The 22,435-nt window shown below is 48.7% G+C and overlaps 1 protein-coding gene across 1 annotated transcript in view; it reads right to left on the bottom strand.

Annotated features, from left to right (window-relative positions):
• FBXO9 (F-box protein 9) overlaps positions 1 to 22,435 on the bottom strand; it is a 163,907-nt gene that overhangs the window by 33,574 nt on the left and 107,898 nt on the right. The window contains exons 9-10 of the mRNA XM_063916701.1: positions 535 to 625; positions 265 to 360 (exon numbers count right to left, since the gene is read on the bottom strand). Of these exons, the coding sequence (XP_063772771.1) occupies positions 265 to 360; positions 535 to 625 (187 nt within the window). The remainder of the gene's footprint in view (positions 1 to 264; positions 361 to 534; positions 626 to 22,435) is intronic.

Here is a 22,435-nt window from a genome sequence, read left to right as displayed (position 1 = left end):
AGCAGGACCCTCTTCCCTCATGTGCCTTTGTTCTTACTTGCACCATCTTCATACTCCCTCTGACGGCACCAATCCCTTGGTTTTTTGCCACCCTGATACTTACATCAGTGTTTTCTGCTGATGCAGCTATGTTATATAAACGGTTTCTTGTTTTGTTTATTTGTTTATGTACTCTGTAACTGGGCGCTGAGGATCCCTTGTGGCGCTATATAAAGGATAATAATAAATAAATAAATAAATAATATATAATATATAAGAGTCTACCTTGCATTTTTTGTCCTTAGACGAGGTACAATTGTATAGGGCTCTTCTGGTGTGGTGAGCATAATAAGTTGTCCATCAGGAAAAAATCTCATATACCTATAGTAAATATTTTACAAAAGATTTGTTTGGAGGAAAGGTAGAAAAGAAAACAAACATTTAGTGCCATTCTACTACATATATAATATGCTAGTAAAAGGAGAAATTCTAAAATCACTATTCATAATGAACTGAAATTTTTATTGAAGGAATAGCAAGAAACAAAAAATATACCTAAAATATTCCACTTGGTGCCAAGCCCGATAAAATCCATCCAGAGACTGTTCTCCCTGGCGTATATATGTGGTCTTACTAATGTACACACCTGGAAGAAAATCACAGCATTCACATATATGTTTGTGTGTGTATATGATAGATAGATAGATAGATAGATAGATAGATAGATAGATAGATAGATAGGATTTTAATTACATACCGGTAAATCCTTTTCTCGTAGTCCGTAGGGGATACTGGGAATTCATTTAGTACCATGGGGTATAGACGGGTCCACTAGGAGTCATGGGCACTATAGAAGTTTGATTACAGATGGGTCCATGGTTATCTTGACTAGTTTTCTGCGCCTAGGCACAACAGAACTTATTAGCATAAACCCTTCATCTATTGTTCTCAGCTGCAATACAATACAGAGAATAATACAGCAGGGGATTAAGTCCGACTGGCCAGTCTCAGTTAATCCTATTAAAGGTCAAGATAAACGTGGACCCATCTGTAGGTGTGTTGGCTCCTCCCTCTATGCCCCTCCTACCAGACTCAGTCTAGGAGACTGTGCCTGAGGAGACGGACATACTTTGAGAGAAGGATATAGAAAAGGAAAGTGATGAGAATTCGAACCAGCACAACCGTAGCAAGAGGAAAGCCATGCTAACCAAAACTTGTAAACAGGAATAGCAACAGCTGAACCAAACAACATTACTTAACCAAGTAACAGTGCAGGAAGAACGAAACACCGGGCGGGCGCCCAGTATCCCCTACGGACTACGAGAAAAGGATTTACCGGTAGGTAATTAAAATCCTATTTTCTCTTACGTCCTAGGGGATACTGGGAATATATTTAGTACCATGGGGAAGTACCAAAGACACCCCTGGCAGCCGCCCAAGAAGAACCCACCGACCTAGTAAAATGGGCCTGTACAGATTTTGGAACCGGCAAGCCTGTCGTGGAATAAGCATGCTGGATAGTGAGCCTGGTCCAGCGTGCAATCGACTGCTTTGAAGCAGGACACCCAATTTTATTGGGGTCATAGAGAACAAACAGCAAGTCGGATTTCCTGTGACAAGCTTTGAAGTCACAGATGTGTCCGTATCAACCAGAACCACAATAGGTTGGTTTATGTGAAACGCGGACACCACCTTAGGAAGAAATTGCCGACGAGTCCTGAGTTCAGCTCCGTCTTCATGGAAAATTAGGTAGGGGCTCTTGTAAGACAACGACCCCAACTCCGACACACGTCTTGCTGAAGCCAAGGCCAACAGTGTGACGGTCTTCCAAGTAAGGTACTTCACGTCAATCTACTGTAAAGGTTCAAACCAGTCTGATTGGAGGAATTGCAGCACCAAATTGAGATCCCATGGTGCCGTGGGAGGCACAAGGGAGGTTGGATGTACAGAACACCTTTTAAGAACGTCTGGACCTCAAGGAGGGAAGCCAATTGTTTCTGAAATAAAACAGACAAGGCCGAAATCTGGACTTTTATGGAGCCTAGAGGTAGGCCCACATCCACTCCCGACTGCAGAAAAAGCAGGAAACGTCACAGATAAAATTCCACCGCAGAATATTGTCTGTTCTCACACCAAGAGACATATTTCTTCCAGATACGGTGGTAATGTTTAGACGTTACCCCTTTCCGGCTTGGATCATAGTTGGGATGACCTTGTCAGGAATCCCTCTCCTGGCTAGAATCAGCTGCTCAGCTTCCATGCCATTAAAGGTAGCTGCGGTAAGTCTTGATAGACGAACGTGCCCTGCTGCAGAAGATCCTCGCGAAGAGGTAGAGCCCACGGATCTTCAAGCAGCATCTCGAGAAGATCCGCATACCAGGCCCTTCATGGCCAGTCCGGAGCAATGAGGATTGCTTGAACCCTTTCACTTTTTATCCTTTTTATAATTCTTGGGATCAGAGGAATTGGAGGGAAACACGTACACCAGCTGGTAGACCCACGGAGTTGTCAGGGCATCTACCGCCACTGCCTGCGGGTCTCTCGACCTGGAACAATACCGCTTGAGCTTCTTGTTGAGTCGAGAGGCCATCATGTTGATTTGTGGATATCCCCAACGATGTGTCAACCACCGGAACACCTCCAGGTGAAGGCCTCATTCCCCCGGGTGCAGATCGTGTCTGCTGAGAAAGTCTGCTTCCCAGTTGTCTACTCCCGGAAAGAAGACCGCCGACAACGCCACGGCGTGTTTTTCTGCCCAGAGGAGAATTCTTGACACCTCTGACATTGCAGCTCTGATTTTCGTTCCGCCCTGTCGGTTTATGTACGTCACTGCTATCACATTGTCCGACTGGACCTGAATGGCCTGATTCTGAAGAGAAGAGGCCTGCAGAAGGGCGTTGTAGATATCCCTGAGTTCCAGGATGTCAGGAAGTTGTCTTTCCAATCAACTTGACCATCTTCACTGAAACTGCACCCTCTGGGTGACTGTGCCCCAACCACTGAGGCTTGCGTCTGTGGTTAGCAGAATCCAATTCTGAATCCCAAACCTCCAACCCTCGACTAGGTGAGAAGTTTGTAACCACCACAGGAGGGAGTTCCTGGCTTTTGGAGACAGGTGAATCCTCTGGTGCATGTGAAGAGGCGATCCGGACCATTTGTCCAACAGATCCAGCTGGAAGGGCTTCGCATGAAACTTTCCGTACTGAATCGCCTCGTAAGAGGTCACCATTTTCCCAAGAAGGTGCATGCAGAGATGCATCGAGGTCTGGGTTGGCTTCAGGACAGCCCGAACCATTGACTGGATTACCATTGCCTTTTCCAAGGGAAGGATTACTTTCTGAGACTCTGTGTCCAGTATCATTCCCAGGAAAGGAAGCCTCTGCATTGGGTCTAGGTGGGATTTTGGTATGTTCAGAATCCACCTGTGATCCAGGAGTAGTCTGGTTGAGAGAGCAATGTTGCCCAACAACCTCTCCGGTTGGACGGTGCCTTTATCAGAAGATCGTCCAGGTACGGAATTATGTTCACTCCTTGTTTGCGGAGTAGTAACATCATCTCTGCCATCACTTTGGTGAACACCCTCGGTGCCGTGGAGAGACCAAATGGCAGGGCCTGGAACTGGTAGTGGCAGTCCTGCAGTGCAAACCGTAGATAAGCCTCATGAGGTGGCCAGATCGGAATGTGAAGGTACGCATCCTTGATATCCAGAGACACTAGGAATTCCTCCTCCTCCAGACCTGAGATCATTGCTCTCAGAGACTCCATCTTGAATTTGAACACTTGAAATTACGGGTTCAACGACTTGAGATTCAGAATCGGTCTTACCAAACCGTCCGGCTTCAGTACTGCAAACAAGCTGGAATAGTAACCCTTGTTTTGTAGATGAGGTGGAACTGGAACAATGACCTGGGTCTGTAACAGTTTTTGAATGGTAAGCCTGATTTGAAGAATCTGTGAGGTGGGAGCTCCTGGAACTCCAGTCTGTAGCCCTGGGATATAAAGTCTATGACCAAGGGATCCTGGCACGATCTTGCCCAGATGTGCCTGAAAATTTTTAGCCGGGCTCCCACTTGACAGTCTTCCAGGCATCGCGGTCCGTCGTCATGTGGAAGGTTTTGAGGAAGCACAGCCTGAACTCTGTTCCTGTGAAATGGCAGTAGCTGGTTTCTGTGGTTTACCTCTAGCACCTCTAGCGATGGCAGAGGAACCTCTGGTCTTGCCCCTAAACTTGGCCGTCCGAAAGGACTGTAAGTTGGATCCTGAATAGGCCTTCCTAGCTGGGGGAGCTGCAGAAGGTAGGTATGTGAACTTACCCACAGTAGCCTTGAGATCCATTTGTCTAGTTAATCTCCAAATAAGGCCTCACCTGTGAAAGGCAGGCCTTCCACGCCTTTCCTGGAGTCCGCATCCGCAGTCCACTGACGTAGCCATAAACTCCTGCGTGCAGACACTGCCATAGCTGTAGTGCGTGCATTAAGCAAGCCTATCTGTTTTATGGCTTCCACCATAAAGTTAGCAGAATCCTGTATATGTTGCAGAAGCAAAATAATCTCCCCTTGAGGCAAGGTATCTAACCCCTCAATTAGGTTACCTGACCATTTAGCAATGGCTCGTGTAATCCACCCACATGCTATAGTGGGTCTCTGGGCCACCCCCCAACAGCAGTACACAAAGATTTGAGTGTAGTCTCAGTCTTACGATCAGCTGCATCCTTTAGGGAGGCTGCACCAGGAACAGGTAACACTATTTTACGTGAGAGCCTGGAGACCGATGCATCCACTACCGGTGGATTCTCCCATTTTTTCCTATCCTCAGGAGGAAAGTGAAAATATCAGAACAACCGTTTAGGGATTTGAAATTTCTTATCAGGATTAACCCACGGTTCTTCATACAGGGTATTTAGTTCCTTTGACACAGGAAACATGGCTGAGGATTTCTTCTTCATATTAAAATTCCTCACGCTCCTCTGTCACCTTATCAGAACTTCTCTGATAGCTTCTATGAGAACCTCTATTCACTGCGACAGAGTACCTTCCCCCACCCCTGAGTCCACCTCACCCTCCTCCATATCTGACCCCTCATCATCAGAGATATGGGCCAAAGTACGTTTTTGCGGACAAATGGCAGGGACTGAGACGCTGGTTTGGGTACTGAGTCTTTTTTCATAAACTCAGTCATAGATTGTCTTAAGTATTGCGTCTCTTTCTCATTCCGAGATAACTTAGTAGAAATTGTGGAAATCATTACGCTAATGGAGTCCAGCCATGCTGGTTCTGCCCCACTAGCCTGGGAAGGGATACTACACTGAGTACACACTAGCGAACCCCCTGGAGAAAAGGAACACTGTGCCTTACATGAAACACACTCTTTGCCTGACATACTGTAACAGTGACAACACACACACGCACACACACACACACGGGAAAAGGTAAAATGCACAATTAACCACAAAGAGCCCTTCAAGAGAGACACAGAGATAGTCTGGAGCCAGCACACAGCGCCCTTACTGCTAATGCCAAGCTTAGCTGGGTCGCAGAATAAGTACCCAGATTGGGGACATAGTACACTAGTAAGCGCTCCCCCCCTGCTATGACCCCCTGGTACCGCTGAGGTAATCAGGAGTCTCTCCGGAGGAGCTGCGCGTCCCTGTCAGTCAGCGTCTGTGTCAGCTGCAGTAGGGAAAATGGCGCCTGTGAGCTGCTGGATCCGCTCATAGTGAAGCCCCACCTATTCAGTGGCGCGCGGTCTTCCCGCTCTTCTTTATACCGGCTGTATGTGTCTATGTGCATAAAATGGAGACAGACTCCTTTTATGGCTTTGTTGCCAGTCCGGGTACTGTGTCCGCTGTTCAACGTCCGTGTCTGTACACAGTTGGGAGACGCAGTCAGCCCCGCTTCAAAGCCGTGCGTCTCTGTACCCTCATGACGCCATAATGGCCGGCGACCCACTAACCGGGACACCAGCTTAGTACTCTCCACTCTTCATTCTTCTAGCTCTGTTAGGGGTGGCGGCGTGCTACGGGAATGTACGCTCGCCGTGGTGGGGCTTGCGAATATTTCCCTCAGGAGCTGGCGTCTTGTCAGCAGGTAAAGGGACCATTAACCCTGAAAGAGGTTGGCCCGTTCCCCCTCCTCTAAGTCCCACGAAGCAGGCAGGCTGGTGCCAACCAGTCCTGCCTGAAAATAATAAACAGATAAAATAAATGTAGAAAACTCTTCAGGAGCTTCCATAAGAGTGACTGGCTCCTCCAGGGACATTTTCTAAACTGAGTCTGGTAGGAGGGGCATAGAGGGAGGAGCCAGCATACCTAATCAAACTTCTATAGTGCCCATGGCTCCTAGAGAACGCATCTATACCCCATGGTACTAAATGGATTCCTAGTATCCCCTAGAACGTAAGAGAAAGATAGATTAGCTAGAGATATCTGGAAATGTGTGATACTGTAGCTGAAGGAACTTTTATTATAATACATATAAAGGGAGATATTGCATTAAGTGTGCAGTTCCATTTGAGTGTGCAGTTCCATTATGCCCCTCCTCCAGACTCCAGTTTAGAATCTGTGCCCAGACAGACTGGATGCACTCTGAGGAGCTCTACGGAGTTTCTCTGAAAAGACTTTAAGTTAGGTTTTTTATTTTCAGGGAGATCTGCTGGCAACAAACTCCCTGCTTCGTGGGACTTAGGGGAGAGAAGTCAGACCTACTTCAGTGAGTTTAAAGGCTCTACTTCTTTGGCTACAGGACACCATTAGCATACCTCCCAACTTTGGTGGGTGTCAAGGAGGGACATCGGCGCGGCTCCGGGAAAAAGGAGGTGTGGCCTCCGGAAAGGGGCATGGCTTCGTGGGAGTGCCCGCGATCGTGAGCCACGCCCCAAGTTTTCATCACTTTGGGGGCATGCCCAGCGCTCTGTGAGCCGCTGGCATGCCCCCTCTCCCTCTAGTTAATAGACGCTGTGCGCATGCGCACAGCGTCTATTCACCACTGCTCTGCTAAGCAGGGTAGCGAGAGACAGAGCCTCCCAACTGCCCCTCCCCACCGCGGGACACTGTGGCCCGCGGGTGGGACAGCGGGACAGTCCCAAAAAAAGGGGACTGTCCCGCGAAAATCGGGACAGTTGGGAGGTATGCATTAGCTCCTGAGGGTTTGGAACACTAGGTACGCCTAGGGGTTCATTCCCGGAGCCCGCCGTCACCCCCCTTGCAGACGGACTGTGCCCAGAGGAGAACTGTGCCCAGAGAAGACGGACAGTACGAGGAAAGGATTTTTGTTAATCTAAGGGCGAGAAACATACCAGCCCACACCATACACACCGTACAACATGGTATATACTAAACCAGTTAACAGTATGAACAAAACAGCATCAGCAAGAGACTGATCTCAACTGTAACATAACCCTTATGTAAGCAACAACTAAATACAAGCCTTGCAGAATTTGTCCGCACTGGGACGGGCGTCCAGCATCCTCTACGGACTAGGAGAAAAAGATTTACCGGTAGGTTTCAAATCTTATTTTCTCTTACGTACTAGAGGATGCAGGGGACTCCGTAAGGACCATGGGGTTTATACCAAAGCTCCAGACCAGGCGGGAGAGTGCGGATGACTCTGCAGCACCGATTGAGCAAACATGAGGTCCTCATCAGCCAGGGTATCAAACTTGAAGAATTTTGCAAAAGTGTTTGAAGCCGACCAAGTAGCTGCTCAGCAAAGCTGTAATGCCGAGACGCCTCGGGCAGCCGCCCAAGAAGAGCCCACCTTCCTAGTGGAATGGGCCTTTACCGAATTTGGTAACGGCAATCCAGCCGTAGAATGAGCCTGCTGAATCGTGTTACAGATCCAGCAAGCAATAGTCTGCTTAGAAGCAGGAGCGCAAACCTTGTTGGCTACATACAGGACAAACAGTGCCTCTGTTTTCCTAACCCGAGCCGTACTGGCTACATAAATTTTTAAAGCCCTGACTACATCAAGGGACTTGGAATCCTCCAAGTCACCCGTAGCCACAGGCACCACAATAGGTTGGTTCATATGAAACAACGAAACCACTTTAGGCAGAAATTGAGGACGAGTCCTCAACTCTGCTCGATCCACATGGAAAATCAGATAGGGGCTCTTGTGAGACAAAGCCGCCAATTCAGACACCCGCCTCGCAGATGCCAAGGCCAACAACATGACCACTTTCCAGGTGAGAAATTTTAATTCAACTGTTTGAAGAGGTTCAAAACAGTGTGGTTTAAGGAACTGTAACACCACGTTAAGGTCCCACGGTGCCACTGGGGGCACAAAAGGAGGTTGGATGTGCAGCACTCCCTTTACAAAAGTCTGGACTTCTGGGAGAGAAGCCAATTCCTTCTGAAAGAATATAGATAAGGCCGAAATCTGCACCTTAATGGAGCCTAACTTTAGGCCCATATCCACTCCTGTCTGTAGAAAATGGAGAAAACGACCCAGCTGAAAATCTTCCGTAGGAGCATTCTTGGCTTCACACCAAGATACATATTTCCTCCAGATACGGTGATAGTGCTTCGCCGTTACCTCCTTCCTAGCTTTGTTTAGAGAAGGGATGACTTCCCCCCGGAACACCTTTCCTAGCTAGGATTTGGTGTTCAACCGCCATGCCGTCAAACGTAACCGCGGTAAGTCTTGGAACACACAGGGCCCCTGTTGCAACAGGTCCTCCCTGGGAGGAAGAGGCCACGGATCTTCTGTGATAATTTCCTGAAGATCTGAATACCAGGCCCATCGAGGCCAATCTGGGACAATGAGTATTGTCTGCACTCTTGTTCGTCTTATGATTCTCAATATTTTTGAGATAAGTGGAAGCGGGGGGAACACATAGACTGACTGAAACACCCACGGTGTCACTAGGGCGTCCACCTCCACTGCCTGAGGGTCCCTCGACCTGGAACAATACGTCCGAAGCTTTCTGTTGAGGCGTGACGCCATCATGTCTATTTGAAGAAGTCCCCAACGACTTGTTACTTCTGCAAAGACCTCTTGATGAAGTCCCCACTCTCCTGGATGGAGATCGTACCTGCTGAGGAAGTCTGCCTCCCAGTTGTCTACTCCCAGAATGAAGACCACTGACAGAGCGCTTACATGATTTTCCGCCCAGCGAAGAATCCTGGTGGCTTCTGCCATTGCTGCTCTGCTCCTTGTCCCGCCCTGGCGGTTTACATGCGCCACGGCTGTGACGTTGTCTGAATGGATCAGAACGGGTAGGTTGCAAAGAAGATTCTCCGCCTGTTGCAGGCCGTTGTATATGGCCCTTAATTCCAGCACACTGATGTGTAGACAAGCCTCCTGGCTTGACCATATTCCATGAAATTTTTTTCTTGTGTGACTGCTCCCCATCCTCGCAGGCTCACGTCCGTGGTCACAAGAACCCAATCTTGAATGCCGTACCTGCGACCCTTGATAAAGCTGAATCTATTTATCGTACTTATAACCCTTTATGAGGTCTAAGAACACTGTACGCTGACTATGTAAGAAGTACCGTAAGGGTACGCTAGTTGCGTATCGATCGCTTAGCCGTGATCGAGACGCTCAAGCGTCACGTTCGCTCACGGCCCAGAGATCACAGGCAAGCACGCTTATTGGTTACAGACAAACGTAATGATTCGCTATGGCGTAGCGGACGCTCGAGACCACGAGGAGATCACCAGCGGCGCAGACGCTCACAACGCTATACCTTGATATCTATACCTTTAACAATGAGATACACAGTATACCTTTATGTAGAGACAGTGTGTAAGTGCAACCTGGTGTAACCTGATTAACTACAAAGCTGCTTGAGCGTCACCGACGCTCTGTGAACACTTAACACTATGAGAAAATACACAGATACTTGTTTAGGGTCCAAAGCCTATTAAATGTATTATAACTAATATACTTGTAAAAAGGAATCACAGTACAAATGATACACTACAATATAACAGAGACTTCCTAACCAAATAACTACACTATAAATACAATACAATTCAAGATACTTTAAGGGAAATACGAGAGAAAGAGTAGAGAGAGAGAGAGAGAGAGAGATAGAGATGAGAGAAATGGCTCACAGTAAGACAATATGATCACGGAGAAAAACTTACGCACAAGGGGAAACGATCGCATGCGCCTGGACATCCAGCACCCGATTTTCAGCAATGAGAACCGTTGAAGAGTGAGAGCTGGATGTGGTCGGCCTGCCTATTTATGCCCCACACACAATGCAATCTAATGGTCCCTACAATCTGATCGTCCATTGGACACAGGAATTCGGCTTCGCACTATAACAAGAGGTCATAGGTTGATTCATACAGGTGGGCTGTGACGATTTCAAACAGCTCAGGTGGGTGGGACACTGGGTTTCCCGCCGCATACCTGAGTAAGAGTAAATAATAGTAATGGACATAAACTTCTTATGTCCATAACTATTCGCACGAGCGATTAATACGCTCCAAACCAACACCGGAATATTGCTATTTAAATACTCTTCCGATGGGTACCAAACACTGCTGTATGACTCCTGTTAGACCCTTCCTACAATACAAAGAGGGATTCCTCCGTTCAGGGACATTCTATATTAACCAAACTTTCAGAATCTATCAAAGGGACCATGATCTATAAACTACGTTAATTGTGGAAATATGTAACGATTGGGTCGCACGCTACGACTACATACTCCTTACCGTAAATACGCATACCGATGCGAGCGGGTGCACGCATCAGCGGGTATGCGCAATCACGGGAAAGCGCACGCATGCGCAGCGCGGACCAGAGTGAGGTGCAAATATGGCAGTGTGCATAGAGATATTTTTCTGACTTTGACACCCTATAGAAGGTGAGCACTCTGGAGCCACCACAGGAGAGAGACCCTTGCCCTGGGGGACAGGCTTATCCTCCGATGCATCTGTAGATGGGACCCTGACCACGGAATGGCCTCGTAGGCCGCCACCATCTTTCCCAATACTCGAGTGCATTAATGAACTGACACTCTCTTTGGTTTCAGCAGGTCCTTGACCATGTTCTGGAGCTCCTGGGCTTTTTCCATTGGGAGAAAAACACTCTTTTTTTCCATGTCCAGAATCATGCCCAAAAATGACATCCGAGTTGTCGGAACCAACTGCGACTTTGGTAGATTTAGAATCCAGCCGTGTTGTTGTAGTACTCTCAGGGAGAGAGACACGCTTTTTTGTAACTGACCTCTTGATCTTGCCTTTATCAGGAGATCGTCCAAGTATGGGATAATTGTGACCCCCTGCTTGCGCAGGAGCACCATCATTTTCGCCATCACCTTTGTGAAAATTCTCGGCGCCGTGGATAGCCCAAACGGCAACGCCTGAAACTGGTAATGACAATCCTGTACAGCGAATCTCAGGTACGCCTGATATATGGGGACATGAAGGTATGCATCCTTTATGTCTAGTGACACCATAAAATCCCCCCCTTCCAGGCTGGAGATCACTGCCCGGAGAGATTCCATCTTGATTTGAACCTCTTCAAATATAGGTTTAGGGATTTTAGATTCAGAATTGGTCTGACCGAGCCATAGGCTTCGGGACCACAAATAGGGTTGAATAAAACCCTTTCCCCTGTTGCACTAGGGGAACCCTGATAATCACTTGCTGTTGACACAGCTTTTGTATGGCAGCTGAAACTATTTCCCTCTCTGGGGGAGAAGCTGGTAAGGCCGATTTGAAAAATCGGTGTGGAGGCACTTCTTCGAACTCCAACTTGTAGCCTTGGGATACAATTTCGACCACCCAAGGATCCAAATCCGACTGAACCCAGACTTGGCTGAAGAGTCGAAGACGTGCCCCCACCGGTGCGGACTCCCGTAGCGGAGCCCGAGCGTCAAGCGGTGGATTTTGTAGAGGCCAGGGAGGACTTTTGTTCCTGGGAACAAGCCGTAGCTGGTGTTCTTTTCCCTCTACCTCTACCTCTGGCGAGGAAGGAAGAGCCACGCCCCTTTCTGAACTTATGAGACCGAAAGCACTGCATCTGGTATTGAGGTGTTTTCTTCTGCTGTGGGGGAACGTAAGGCAAAAAAGAAGACTTACCCGCGGTAGCTGTGGAAACCAGGTCCGCGAGGCCCTCCCCAAATAAAACTTCACCTTTGTAAGGCAAAGCCTCCACATGTCTCTTTGAGTCAGCATCACCTGTCCATTGACGGGTCCACAGGGACCTTCTAGCAGAAACTGCCATGGCATTGGCTCTTAAACCCAAAAGCCCAATATCTCTCGCAGCCTCTCTCATATATAACGCTGCGTCCTTGATGTGACCTAAGGTCAACAAAATACTATCGTTATCTAGGGTGTCAATGTCAGATGACAAGTTATCTGCCCAAGCTGCAATTGCGCTACCCACCCATGCCGACGCTACTGCAGGTCTGAGCAGGGCTCCTGTAGTCGCATAAATTGATTTTAAGGTAGTTTGCTGCCTGCGATCCGCAGGATCCTTTAGGGCCGCCGTGTCCGGGGACGGTAGTGCCACCTTTTTGGACAAGCGCGTCAAGGCCTTGTCCGCCGTGGGCGAGGATTCCCACCGTAACCTGTCCTTTGAGGGGAAAGGATACGCCATAATAATTCTCTTGGGAACCTGAAGTCTGTCTGGAGTTTCCCAAATAAAGCGTTCAGCTCATGAGATGGGGGAAACGTTACCCCAGGTTTCTTTTCCTTAAACATGCTGACCCTCGTATCAGGGACAGAGGGGTCCTCTGTGATATGCAGTAATCATATATTGAATACTCTTGGCCACTCTTGGGTGCAACCTTGCATCATCATAGTCGACACTGGAGTCGGAATCCGTGTCGGTATCAGTGTCTGCTATCTGGGAAAAGGGACCCTGAAGGGTCTTGTGACACAGTAACAGCCATGGATTGACTCCCTGCTTTGTCCTTGGACTCTGCTTTGTCCAATCTCTTATTATGTAATAAAGCCACATTAGCATTTAAAACATTCCACATGTTCAACCAATCAGGTGTCGGCTGTGCCGACGGAGACACCACCACCATCTGCTCTGCTTCCTCCCTAGACGAGCCTTCCGCTTCAGATGTGTCAACACACACGTACTGACCCTCCCACACACACTGGGATATGTGAAAATGGGGACAGACCCACAATAAGGCCCTTTGGAGAGACAGAGAGAGAGTATGCCAGCACACACCCAGCGCCACTAGATACTGAAACAAAGTTCCAGCCTGTACAGCGCTTTATATATATATATATATATATATATATATATATATATATATATATATATAAAATTAGCACCAAATAAATGTTCCCCCTCCCCCCCCCCCCCCCTCGTTTTTGCCCCCTGTTACTTGTTCAGCAGGGGAGAATCCGGGAGCAGCTTCTCTGCAGCATGCTGTGGAGAAAATGGCGCTGGTTAGTGCTGGAAGACCAAGCTCCGCCCCCTCGATGGCAGGCTTCGGTCCCGCTATTTTTATTATACTGGCAGGGGATTTATTATATACTGCCTCCGCAGTATCTATATACGTGTGCCAGTCTTATGCGAGGTAAAAATTGCCGCCCAGGGCGCCCTACGCCCTGCACCCTTGCTGTGCCTGTGTGTGTTGTGGGAGCAATGGCGCGCAGCACGACCGCTGCGCGGTACCTCATGAAGATCTGAAGTCTTCTGCCGGCTTTGAAGTCTTCTTGCTTCCTATACTTACCCGGCTTCAATCTTCCGGCTTTGTGAGGAGGACGGCGGCGCGGCTCTGGAACGAACAGCAAGGACGACACCTGTGTTCCGACCCCCTGGAGCTAATGGTGCCCAGTAGCCTAAGAAGCAGAGCCCATCAGTCCAGGAAAGTGGGTCTGCTTCTTTCCCCTCAGTCCCACGAAGCAGGGAACCTGTTGCCAGCAGTGCTCCCTGAAAATAAAAAACCTAACAAAAGTCTTTTCAGAGAAACTCAGTAGAGCTCCCCTGTAGTGCATCTAGTCTCCTCTGGGCACAGGATCTAACTGAGGTCTGGAGGAGGGGCATAGAGGGAGGAGCCAGTTCACACCCATCTAAAGTCTTAGAGTGCCCATGTCTCCTGCGGAGCCCGTCTATACCCCATGGTCCTTACGGAGTCACCAGCATCCTATAGGACGTAAGAGAAAACTATTTGTTAACCGTTTTGGGGGATTTTACAAACATTAGGCATTTTTTACTGTGTTGGCTTTCACAACAGAGCTGCAGAAAACATCTCCCAATGTTTGTGTAGCACAAATAATAAGAATTTACTTACCGATAATTCTATTTCTCATAGTCCGTAGTGGATGCTGGGGACTCCGTAAGGACCATGGGGAATAGCGGCTCCGCAGGAGACTGGGCACATCTAAAGAAAGCTTTAGGACTATCTGGTGTGCACTGGCTCCTCCCGCTATGACCCTCCTCCAAGCCTCAGTTAGGATACTGTGCCCGGACGAGCGTACACAATAAGAAAGGATTTTGAATCCCGGGTAAGACTCATACCAGCCACACCAATCACACCGTACAACTTGTGATCTGAACCCAGTTAACAGCATGATAACAGAGGAGCCTCTAGAAAAGATGGCTCACTACAGCAATAACCCGATTTTTTGGTAACAATAACTATGTACCAGTATTGCAGACAATCCGCACTTGGGATGGGCGCCCAGCATCCACTACGGACTATGAGAAATAGAATTATCGGTAAGTAAATTCTTATTTTCTCTAACGTCCTAAGTGGATGCTGGGGACTCCGTAAGGACCATGGGGATTATACCAAAGCTCCCAAACGGGCGGGAGAGTGCGGATGACTCTGCAGCACCAAATGAGAGAACTCAAGGTCCTCCTCAGCCAGGATATCAATTTTGTAGAATTTTACAAACGTATTTGCTCCTGACCAAGTAGCTGCTCGGCAAAGTTGTAAAGCCGAGACCCCTCGGGCAGCCGCCCAAGATGAGCCCACCTTCCTTATGGAGTGGGCATTTACAGATTTTTGGCTGTGGCAGGCCTGCCACAGAATGTGCAAGCTGAATTGTACTACAAATCCAACGAGCAATAGTCTGCTTAGAAGCAGGAGCACCCAGCTTGTTGGGTGCATACAGGATAAACAGCGAGTCAGATTTCCTGACTCCAGCCGTCCTGGAACATATATTTTCAGGGCCCTGACAACGTCTAGCAACTTGGAGTCCTCCAAGTCCCTAGTAGCCGCAGGCACCACAAATAGGTTGGTTCAGGTGAAACGCTGAAACCACCTTAGGGAGAAACTGAGGACGAGTCCTCAATTCCGCCCTGTCCGAATGGAAAATCAGATAAGGGCTTTTTTAGGATAAAGCCGCCAATTCTGACACGCGCCTGGCCCAGGCCAGGGCCAACAGCATGACCACTTTCCATGTGAGATATTTTAACTCCACAGATTTAAGTGGTTCAAACCAATGTGACTTTTGGAACCCAAAACTACATTGAGATCCCAAAGTGCCACTGGAGGCACAAAAGGAGGCTGTATATGCAGTACCCCTTTTACAAACGTCTGAACTTCAGGGACTGAAGCTAGTTCTTTTTGGAAGAAAATTGACAGGGCCGAAATTTGAACCTTAATGGACCCTAATTTCAGGCCCATAGACACTCCTGTTTGCAGGAAATGTAGGAATCGACCCAGTTGAATTTCCTCCGTCGGGCCTTACTGGCCTCGCACCACGCAACATATTTTCGCCAATTGCGGTGATAATGTTTTTGCGGTTACATCCTTCCTGGCTTTGATCAGGATAGGGATGACTTCATCCGGAATGCCTTTTTTCCTTCAGGATCCGGCGTTCAACCGCCATGCCGTCAAACGCAGCCGCGGTAAGTCTTGGAACAGACAGGGTCCTTGCTGGAGCAGGTCCCTTCTTAGAGGTAGAGGCCACGGATCCTCCGTGAGCATCTCTTGAAGTTCCGGTTACCAAGTCCTTCTTGGCCAATCCGGAGCCACGAATATAGTGCTTACTCCTCTCCATCTTATCAATCTCAGTACCTTGGGTATGAGAGGCAGAGGAGGGAACACATACCCTGACTGGTACACCCATGGTGTTACCAGAGCGTCTACAGCTATTGCCTGAGGGTCCCTGGACCTGGCGCAATACCTGTCGAGTTTTTCCCAACGGTTTATAATCATGTGGAAGATTTCTGGGTGAAGTCCCCACTCTCCCGGGTGGAGGTCGTGCTGAGGAAGTCTGCTTCCCAGTTGTCCACTCCCGGAATGAATACTGCCGACAGTGCTATCACATGATTTTCCACCCAGCGAAGAATCCTTGCAGCTTCTGCCATTGCCCTCCTGCTTCTTGTGCCACCCTGTCTGTTTACGTGGGTGACTGCCGTGATGTTGTCCGACTGGATCAACACCGGCTGACCTTGAAGCAGAGGTCTTGCTAAGCTTAGAGCATTGTAAATGTCCCTTAGCTTCAGGATATTTATGTGAAGTGATGTCTCCAGGCTTGACCCTAAGCCCTGGATATTCCTTCCCTGTGTGACTGCTCCCCAGCCTCGCAGGCTGGCATCCGTGGTCACCAGGACCCAGTCCTGAATGCCGAATCTGCGGCCCTCTAGAAGATGAGCACTCTGCAACCACCACAGGAGGGACACCCTTGTCCTTGGTGACAGGGTTATCCGCTGATGCATCTGAAGATGCGACCCGGACCATTTGTCCAGCAGGTCCCACTGGAAAGTTCTTGCGTGGAATCTGCCGAATGGGATTGCTTCGTAGGAAGCCACCATTTTACCCAGAACCCTTGTGCATTGATGCACTGAGACTTGGCTCGGTTTTAGGAGGTTCCTGACTAGCTCGGATAACTCCCTTTCCAAAACTGTCTCCCTGTCAGAAGGAGACATCGGTAAAGCCGACTTTAGGAAACGGCGAGGGGGAGACGTCTCGAATTCTAATTTGTACCCCTGAGATATCACCTGAAGGATCCAGGGGTCTACTTGCGAGTGAGCCCACTGCGCGCTGAAATTCATTGAGACGGGCCCCCCACCGTGCCTGATTCTGCTTGTAAAGCCCCAGCGTATACTGAGGGCTTGGCAGAGGCGGGAGAGGGTTTCTGTTCCTGGGAACTGGCTGATTTCTGCAGCCTTTTTCCTCTCCCTCTGTCACGGGGCAGAAAAGAGGAACCTTTTGCACGCTTGACCTGGGGTACAAACGTGGATTTCCCAGCTGTTGCCGTGGCCACCAGGTCTAAAAGACCGACCCCAAATAACTCCTCCCCTTAATAAGGCAATACTTCCAAATGCCATTTGGAATACGCATCACCTGACCACTGACGTGTCCATAACCCTCTACTGGTAGAAATGGACAACGCACTTACTCTTGATGCCAGTCGGCAAATATTCCGCTGTGCATCACGCATATATAGAAATGCATCTTTCAAATGCTCTATAGGCAAAAATATACTGTCCCTATCTAGGGTATCAATATTTTCAGTCAGGGAATCCGACCACGCCGACCCAGCACTGCACATCCAGGCTGAGGCGATTGCTGGTCGCAGTATAACACCAGTATGTGTGTAAATACATTTTAGGATACCCTCCTGCTTTCTATCAGCAGGATCCTTAAGGGCGGCCATCTCAGGAGAGGTTAGAGCCCTTACAAGCGTGTGAGCGTTTATCCACCCTAGGGGGTGTTTCCCAACGCACCCTAACCTCTGGCGGGAAAGGATATAATGCCAATAACATTTTAGAAATTATCAGTTGTTATCGGGGGAAACCCTTGCATCATCACACACCTCATTTAATTTCTCAGATTCAGGAAAACTACAGGTAGTTTTTCCTCACCGAACATAATACCCCTTTTTGGTGGTACTCGTATTATCAGAAATGTGTAAAACATTTTTCATTGCCTCAATCATGTAACGTGTGGCCCTACTGGATGTCACATTTGTCTCTTCACCGTCGACACTGGAGTCAGTATCCGTGTCGGCGTCTATATCTGCCATCTGAGGTAACGGGCGCTTTATAGCCCCTGACGGCCTATGAGACGTCTGGACAGGCACAAGCTGAGTAGCCGGCTGTCTCATGTCAACCACTGTCTTTTATACAGAGCTGACACTGTCACGTAATTTCTTCCAACAGTTCATCCACTCAGGTGTCGACCCCCTAGGGGGTGACATCACTATTACAGGCAATCTGCTCCGTCTCCACTCATTTTTCTCCTCATACATGTCGACACAAAAGTACCGACATACAGCACACACACAGGGAATGCTCTGATAGAGGACAGGACCCCACTAGCCCTTTGGGGAGACAGAGGGAGAGTTTGCCAGCACACACCAGAGCGCTATATATATACACAGGGATAACCTTATATAAGTGTTTTTCCCCTTATAGCTGCTGTATAGTTAATACTGCGCCTAATTAGTGCCCCCGTTTCTTTTTTAACCCTTTCTGTAGTGTAGTGACTGCAGGGGAGAGCCAGGGAGCTTCCCTCCAACGGAGCTGTGAGGGAAAATGGCGCCAGTGTGCTGAGGAGATAGGCTCCGCCCCCTTATCGGCGGCCTTATCTTCCCGTTTTTCTGTATATTCTGGCAGGGGTTAAATGCATCCATATAGCCCAGGAGCTATATGTGATGCATTTTTTGCCATCCAAGGTGTTTTTTATTGCGTCTCAGGGCGCCCCCCCCCCAGCGCCCTGCACTCTCAGTGACCGGAGTGTGAAATGTGCTGAGAGCAATGGCGCACAGCTGCAGTGCTGTGCGCTACCTTGATGAAGACAGGACGTCTTCTGCCGCCGATTTTCCGGACCTCTTCTGCCTTCTGGCTCTGTAAGGGGGCCGGCGGCGCGGCTCTGGGACCCATCCAAGCTGGGCCTGTGATCGTCCCTCTGGAGCTAATGTCCAGTAGCCTAAGAAGCCCAATCCACTCTGCACGCAGGTGAGTTCGCTTCTTCTCCCCTTAGTCCCTCGATGCAGTGAGCCTGTTGCCAGCAGGTCTCACTGAAAATAAAAAACCTAAACTAAAACTTTCACTAAGAAGCTCAGGAGAGCCCCTAGTGTGCACCCTTCTCGTTCGGGCACAGAGATCTAACTGAAGCTTGGAGGAGGGTCATAGGGGGAGGAGCCAGTGCACACCAGATAGTCCTAAAGCTTTCTTTAGATGTGCCCAGTCTCCTGCGGAGCCGCTATTCCCCATGGTCCTTACGGAGTCCCCAGCATCCACTTAGGACGTTAGAGAAATACCAATTGTTTTAAACATGTATATTTTCATATGTAGAGGCTATGGAAGGACTGCTAAGCTTGGCTGTTGTAACTAAGCTAACAGGAAAGTGGGTGTAATGTGTTAGCAGATGTGTTAGCAGAGTACTGTGCCACATTTAAGTTGCAACATTAACTGCCACAAATGTTTCCTGTTGCATAATCCAACTGTAGTAGCAACAAAAAGAACGGAAATGCCAATAGTCTTGTAACAGGAAAAATAAGAATTTACTTACCGATAATTCTATTTCTCGTAGTCCGTAGTGGATGCTGGGGACTCCGTCAGGACCATGGGGATCAGCGGCTCCGCAGGAGACAGGGCACAAAATTAAAAGTTTGACCACTAGGTGGTGTGCACTGGCTCCTCCCCCTATGACCCTCCTCCAAGCCTCAGTTAGGATACTGTGCCCGGACGAGCGTACACAATAAGGAAGGATTTTGAATCCCGGGTAAGACTCATACCAGCCACACCAATCACACTGTACAACTTGAGATCTGAACCCAGTTAACAGCATGATAACAGAGGAGCCTCTGAAAAGATGGCTTCCAACAATAATAACCCGATTTTTGTAACAATAACTATGTACAAGTATTGCAGACAATCCGCACTTGGGATGGGCGCCCAGCATCCACTACGGACTACGAGAAATAGAATTATCGGTAAGTAAATTCTTATTTTCTCTGACGTCCTAAGTGGATGCTGGGGACTCCGTCAGGACCATGGGGATTATACCAAAGCTCCCAAACGGGCGGGAGAGTGCGGATGACTCTGCAGCACCGAATGAGAGAACTCCAGGTCCTCCTTAGCCAGGGTATCAAATTTGTAGAATTTTACAAACGTGTTCTCCCCTGACCACGTAGCTGCTCGGCAGCGTTGTAATGCCGAGACCCCTCGGGCAGCCGCCCAAGGTGAGCCCACCTTCCTTGTGGAGTGGGCATTTACAGATTTTGGCTGTGGCAGGCCTGCCACAGAATGCGCAAGTTGAATTGTGCTACAAATCCAACGAGCAATCGTCTGCTTAGACGCAGGAACACCCAGCTTGTTGGGTGCATACAGTATAAACAGCGAGTCAGACTTTCTGACTCCAGCCGTCCTTGAAATAATAAGATTTTACTTACCGATAAATCTATTTCTCGGAGTCCGTAGTGGATGCTGGGGTTCCTGAAAGGACCATGGGGAATAGCGGCTCCGCAGGAGACAGGGCACAAAAAGTAAAGCTTTTCCAGATCAGGTGGTGTGCACTGGCTCCTCCCCCTATGACCCTCCTCCAGACTCCAGTTAGGTACTGTGCCCGGACGAGCGTACACAATAAGGGAGGATTTTGAATCCCGGGTAAGACTCATACCAGCCACACCAATCACACCGTACAACCTGTGATCTAAACCCAGTTAACAGTATGATAACAGCGGAGCCTCTGAAAGATGGCTTCCTTCAACAATAACCCGAATTAGTTAACAATAACTATGTACAATTTATGCAGATAATCCGCACTTGGGATGGGCGCCCAGCATCCACTACGGACTCCGAGAAATAGATTTATCGGTAAGTAAAATCTTATTTTCTCTATCGTCCTAGTGGATGCTGGGGTTCCTGAAAGGACCATGGGGATTATACCAAAGCTCCCAAACGGGCGGGAGAGTGCGGATGACTCTGCAGCACCGAATGAGAGAACTCCAGGTCCTCCTTAGCCAGAGTATCAAATTTGTAAAATTTTACAAACGTGTTCTCCCCTGACCACGTAGCTGCTCGGCAAAGTTGTAATGCCGAGACCCCTCGGGCAGCCGCCCAAGATGAGCCCACCTTCCTTGTGGAGTGGGCCTTTACAGATTTAGGCTGTGGCAGGCCTGCCACAGAATGTGCAAGTTGGATTGTGCTACAGATCCAACGAGCAATCGTCTGCTTAGACGCAGGAGCACCCATCTTGTTGGGTGCATACAATATAAACAACGAGTCAGATTTTCTGACTCCAGCTGTCCTTGCAATATATATTTTTAATGCTCTGACAACGTCCAGTAACTTGGAGTCCTCCAAGTCACTTGTAGCCGCAGGCACTACAATAGGCTGGTTCAGATGAAACGCTGACACCACCTTAGGGAGAAAATGCGGACGAGTCCGCAGTTCTGCCCTGTCCGAATGGAAAATCAGATATGGGCTTTTGTAAGATAAAGCTGCCAATTCTGATACTCTCCTGGCAGAAGCCAGGGCTAGAAGCATGGTCACTTTCCAAGTGAGATATTTCAAATCCACCTTATTTAGTGGTTCAAACCAATGAGATTTTAGAAAGTCCAAAACCACATTGAGATCCCACGGTGCCACTGGAGGCACCACAGGAGGCTGTATATGCAGCACTCCCTTAACAAAGGTCTGGACTTCAGGGACTGAAGCCAATTCTTTTTGAAAGAAAATCGACAGGGCCGAAATTTGAACCTTAATAGATCCCAATTTGAGACCCATAGACAATCCTGATTGCAGGAAATGTAGGAATCGACCCAGTTGAAATTCCTCCGTCGGAGCACTCCGATCTTCGCACCACGCAACATATTTTCGCCAAATTCGGTGATAATGTTGCACGGTTACTTCCTTCCTTGCTTTATCAAAGTAGGAATGACTTCTTCCGGCATGCCTTTTTCCTTTAGGATCCGGCGTTCAACCGCCATGCCGTCAAACGCAGCCGCGGTAAGTCTTGAAAAAGACAGGGACCCTGCTGAAGCAAGTCCCTCCTTAGAGGTAGAGGCCACGGATCTTCCGTGATCATCTCTTGAAGTTCCGGGTACCAAGTCCTTCTTGGCCAATCCGGAACCACTAGTATCGTTCTTACGCCTCTTTGCCGTATAATTCTCAATACTTTTGGTATGAGAGGCAGAGGAGGAAACACATACACCGACTGGTACACCCAAGGCGTTACCAGCGCGTCCACAGCTATTGCCTGCGGATCTCTTGACCTGGCGCAATACCTGTCCAGTTTTTTGTTGAGGCGAGACGCCATCATGTCCACCATTGGTCTTTCCCAACGGGTTACCAGCATGTGGAAGACTTCTGGATGAAGTCCCCACTCTCCCGGGTGAAGATCGTGTCTGCTGAGGAAGTCTGCTTCCCAGTTGTCCACTCCCGGGATGAACACTGCTGACAGTGCTATCACATGATTCTCTGCCCAGCGAAGAATCCTTGCAGCTTCTGCCATTGCACTTCTGCTTCTTGTGCCGCCCTGTCTGTTCACATGGGCGACTGCCGTGATGTTGTCCGACTGGATCAACACCAGTTTTCCCTGAAGCAGAGGTTCTGCCTGGCTTAGAGCA

This window comes from Pseudophryne corroboree, chromosome 4 (genome assembly GCF_028390025.1).
Source record: "Pseudophryne corroboree isolate aPseCor3 chromosome 4, aPseCor3.hap2, whole genome shotgun sequence".
NCBI lineage: Eukaryota > Metazoa > Chordata > Amphibia > Anura > Myobatrachidae > Pseudophryne > Pseudophryne corroboree.
The sequence above is the reverse complement of the archived record's forward strand: the minus strand, read 5'-3'. Positions and strand labels throughout refer to the sequence as shown.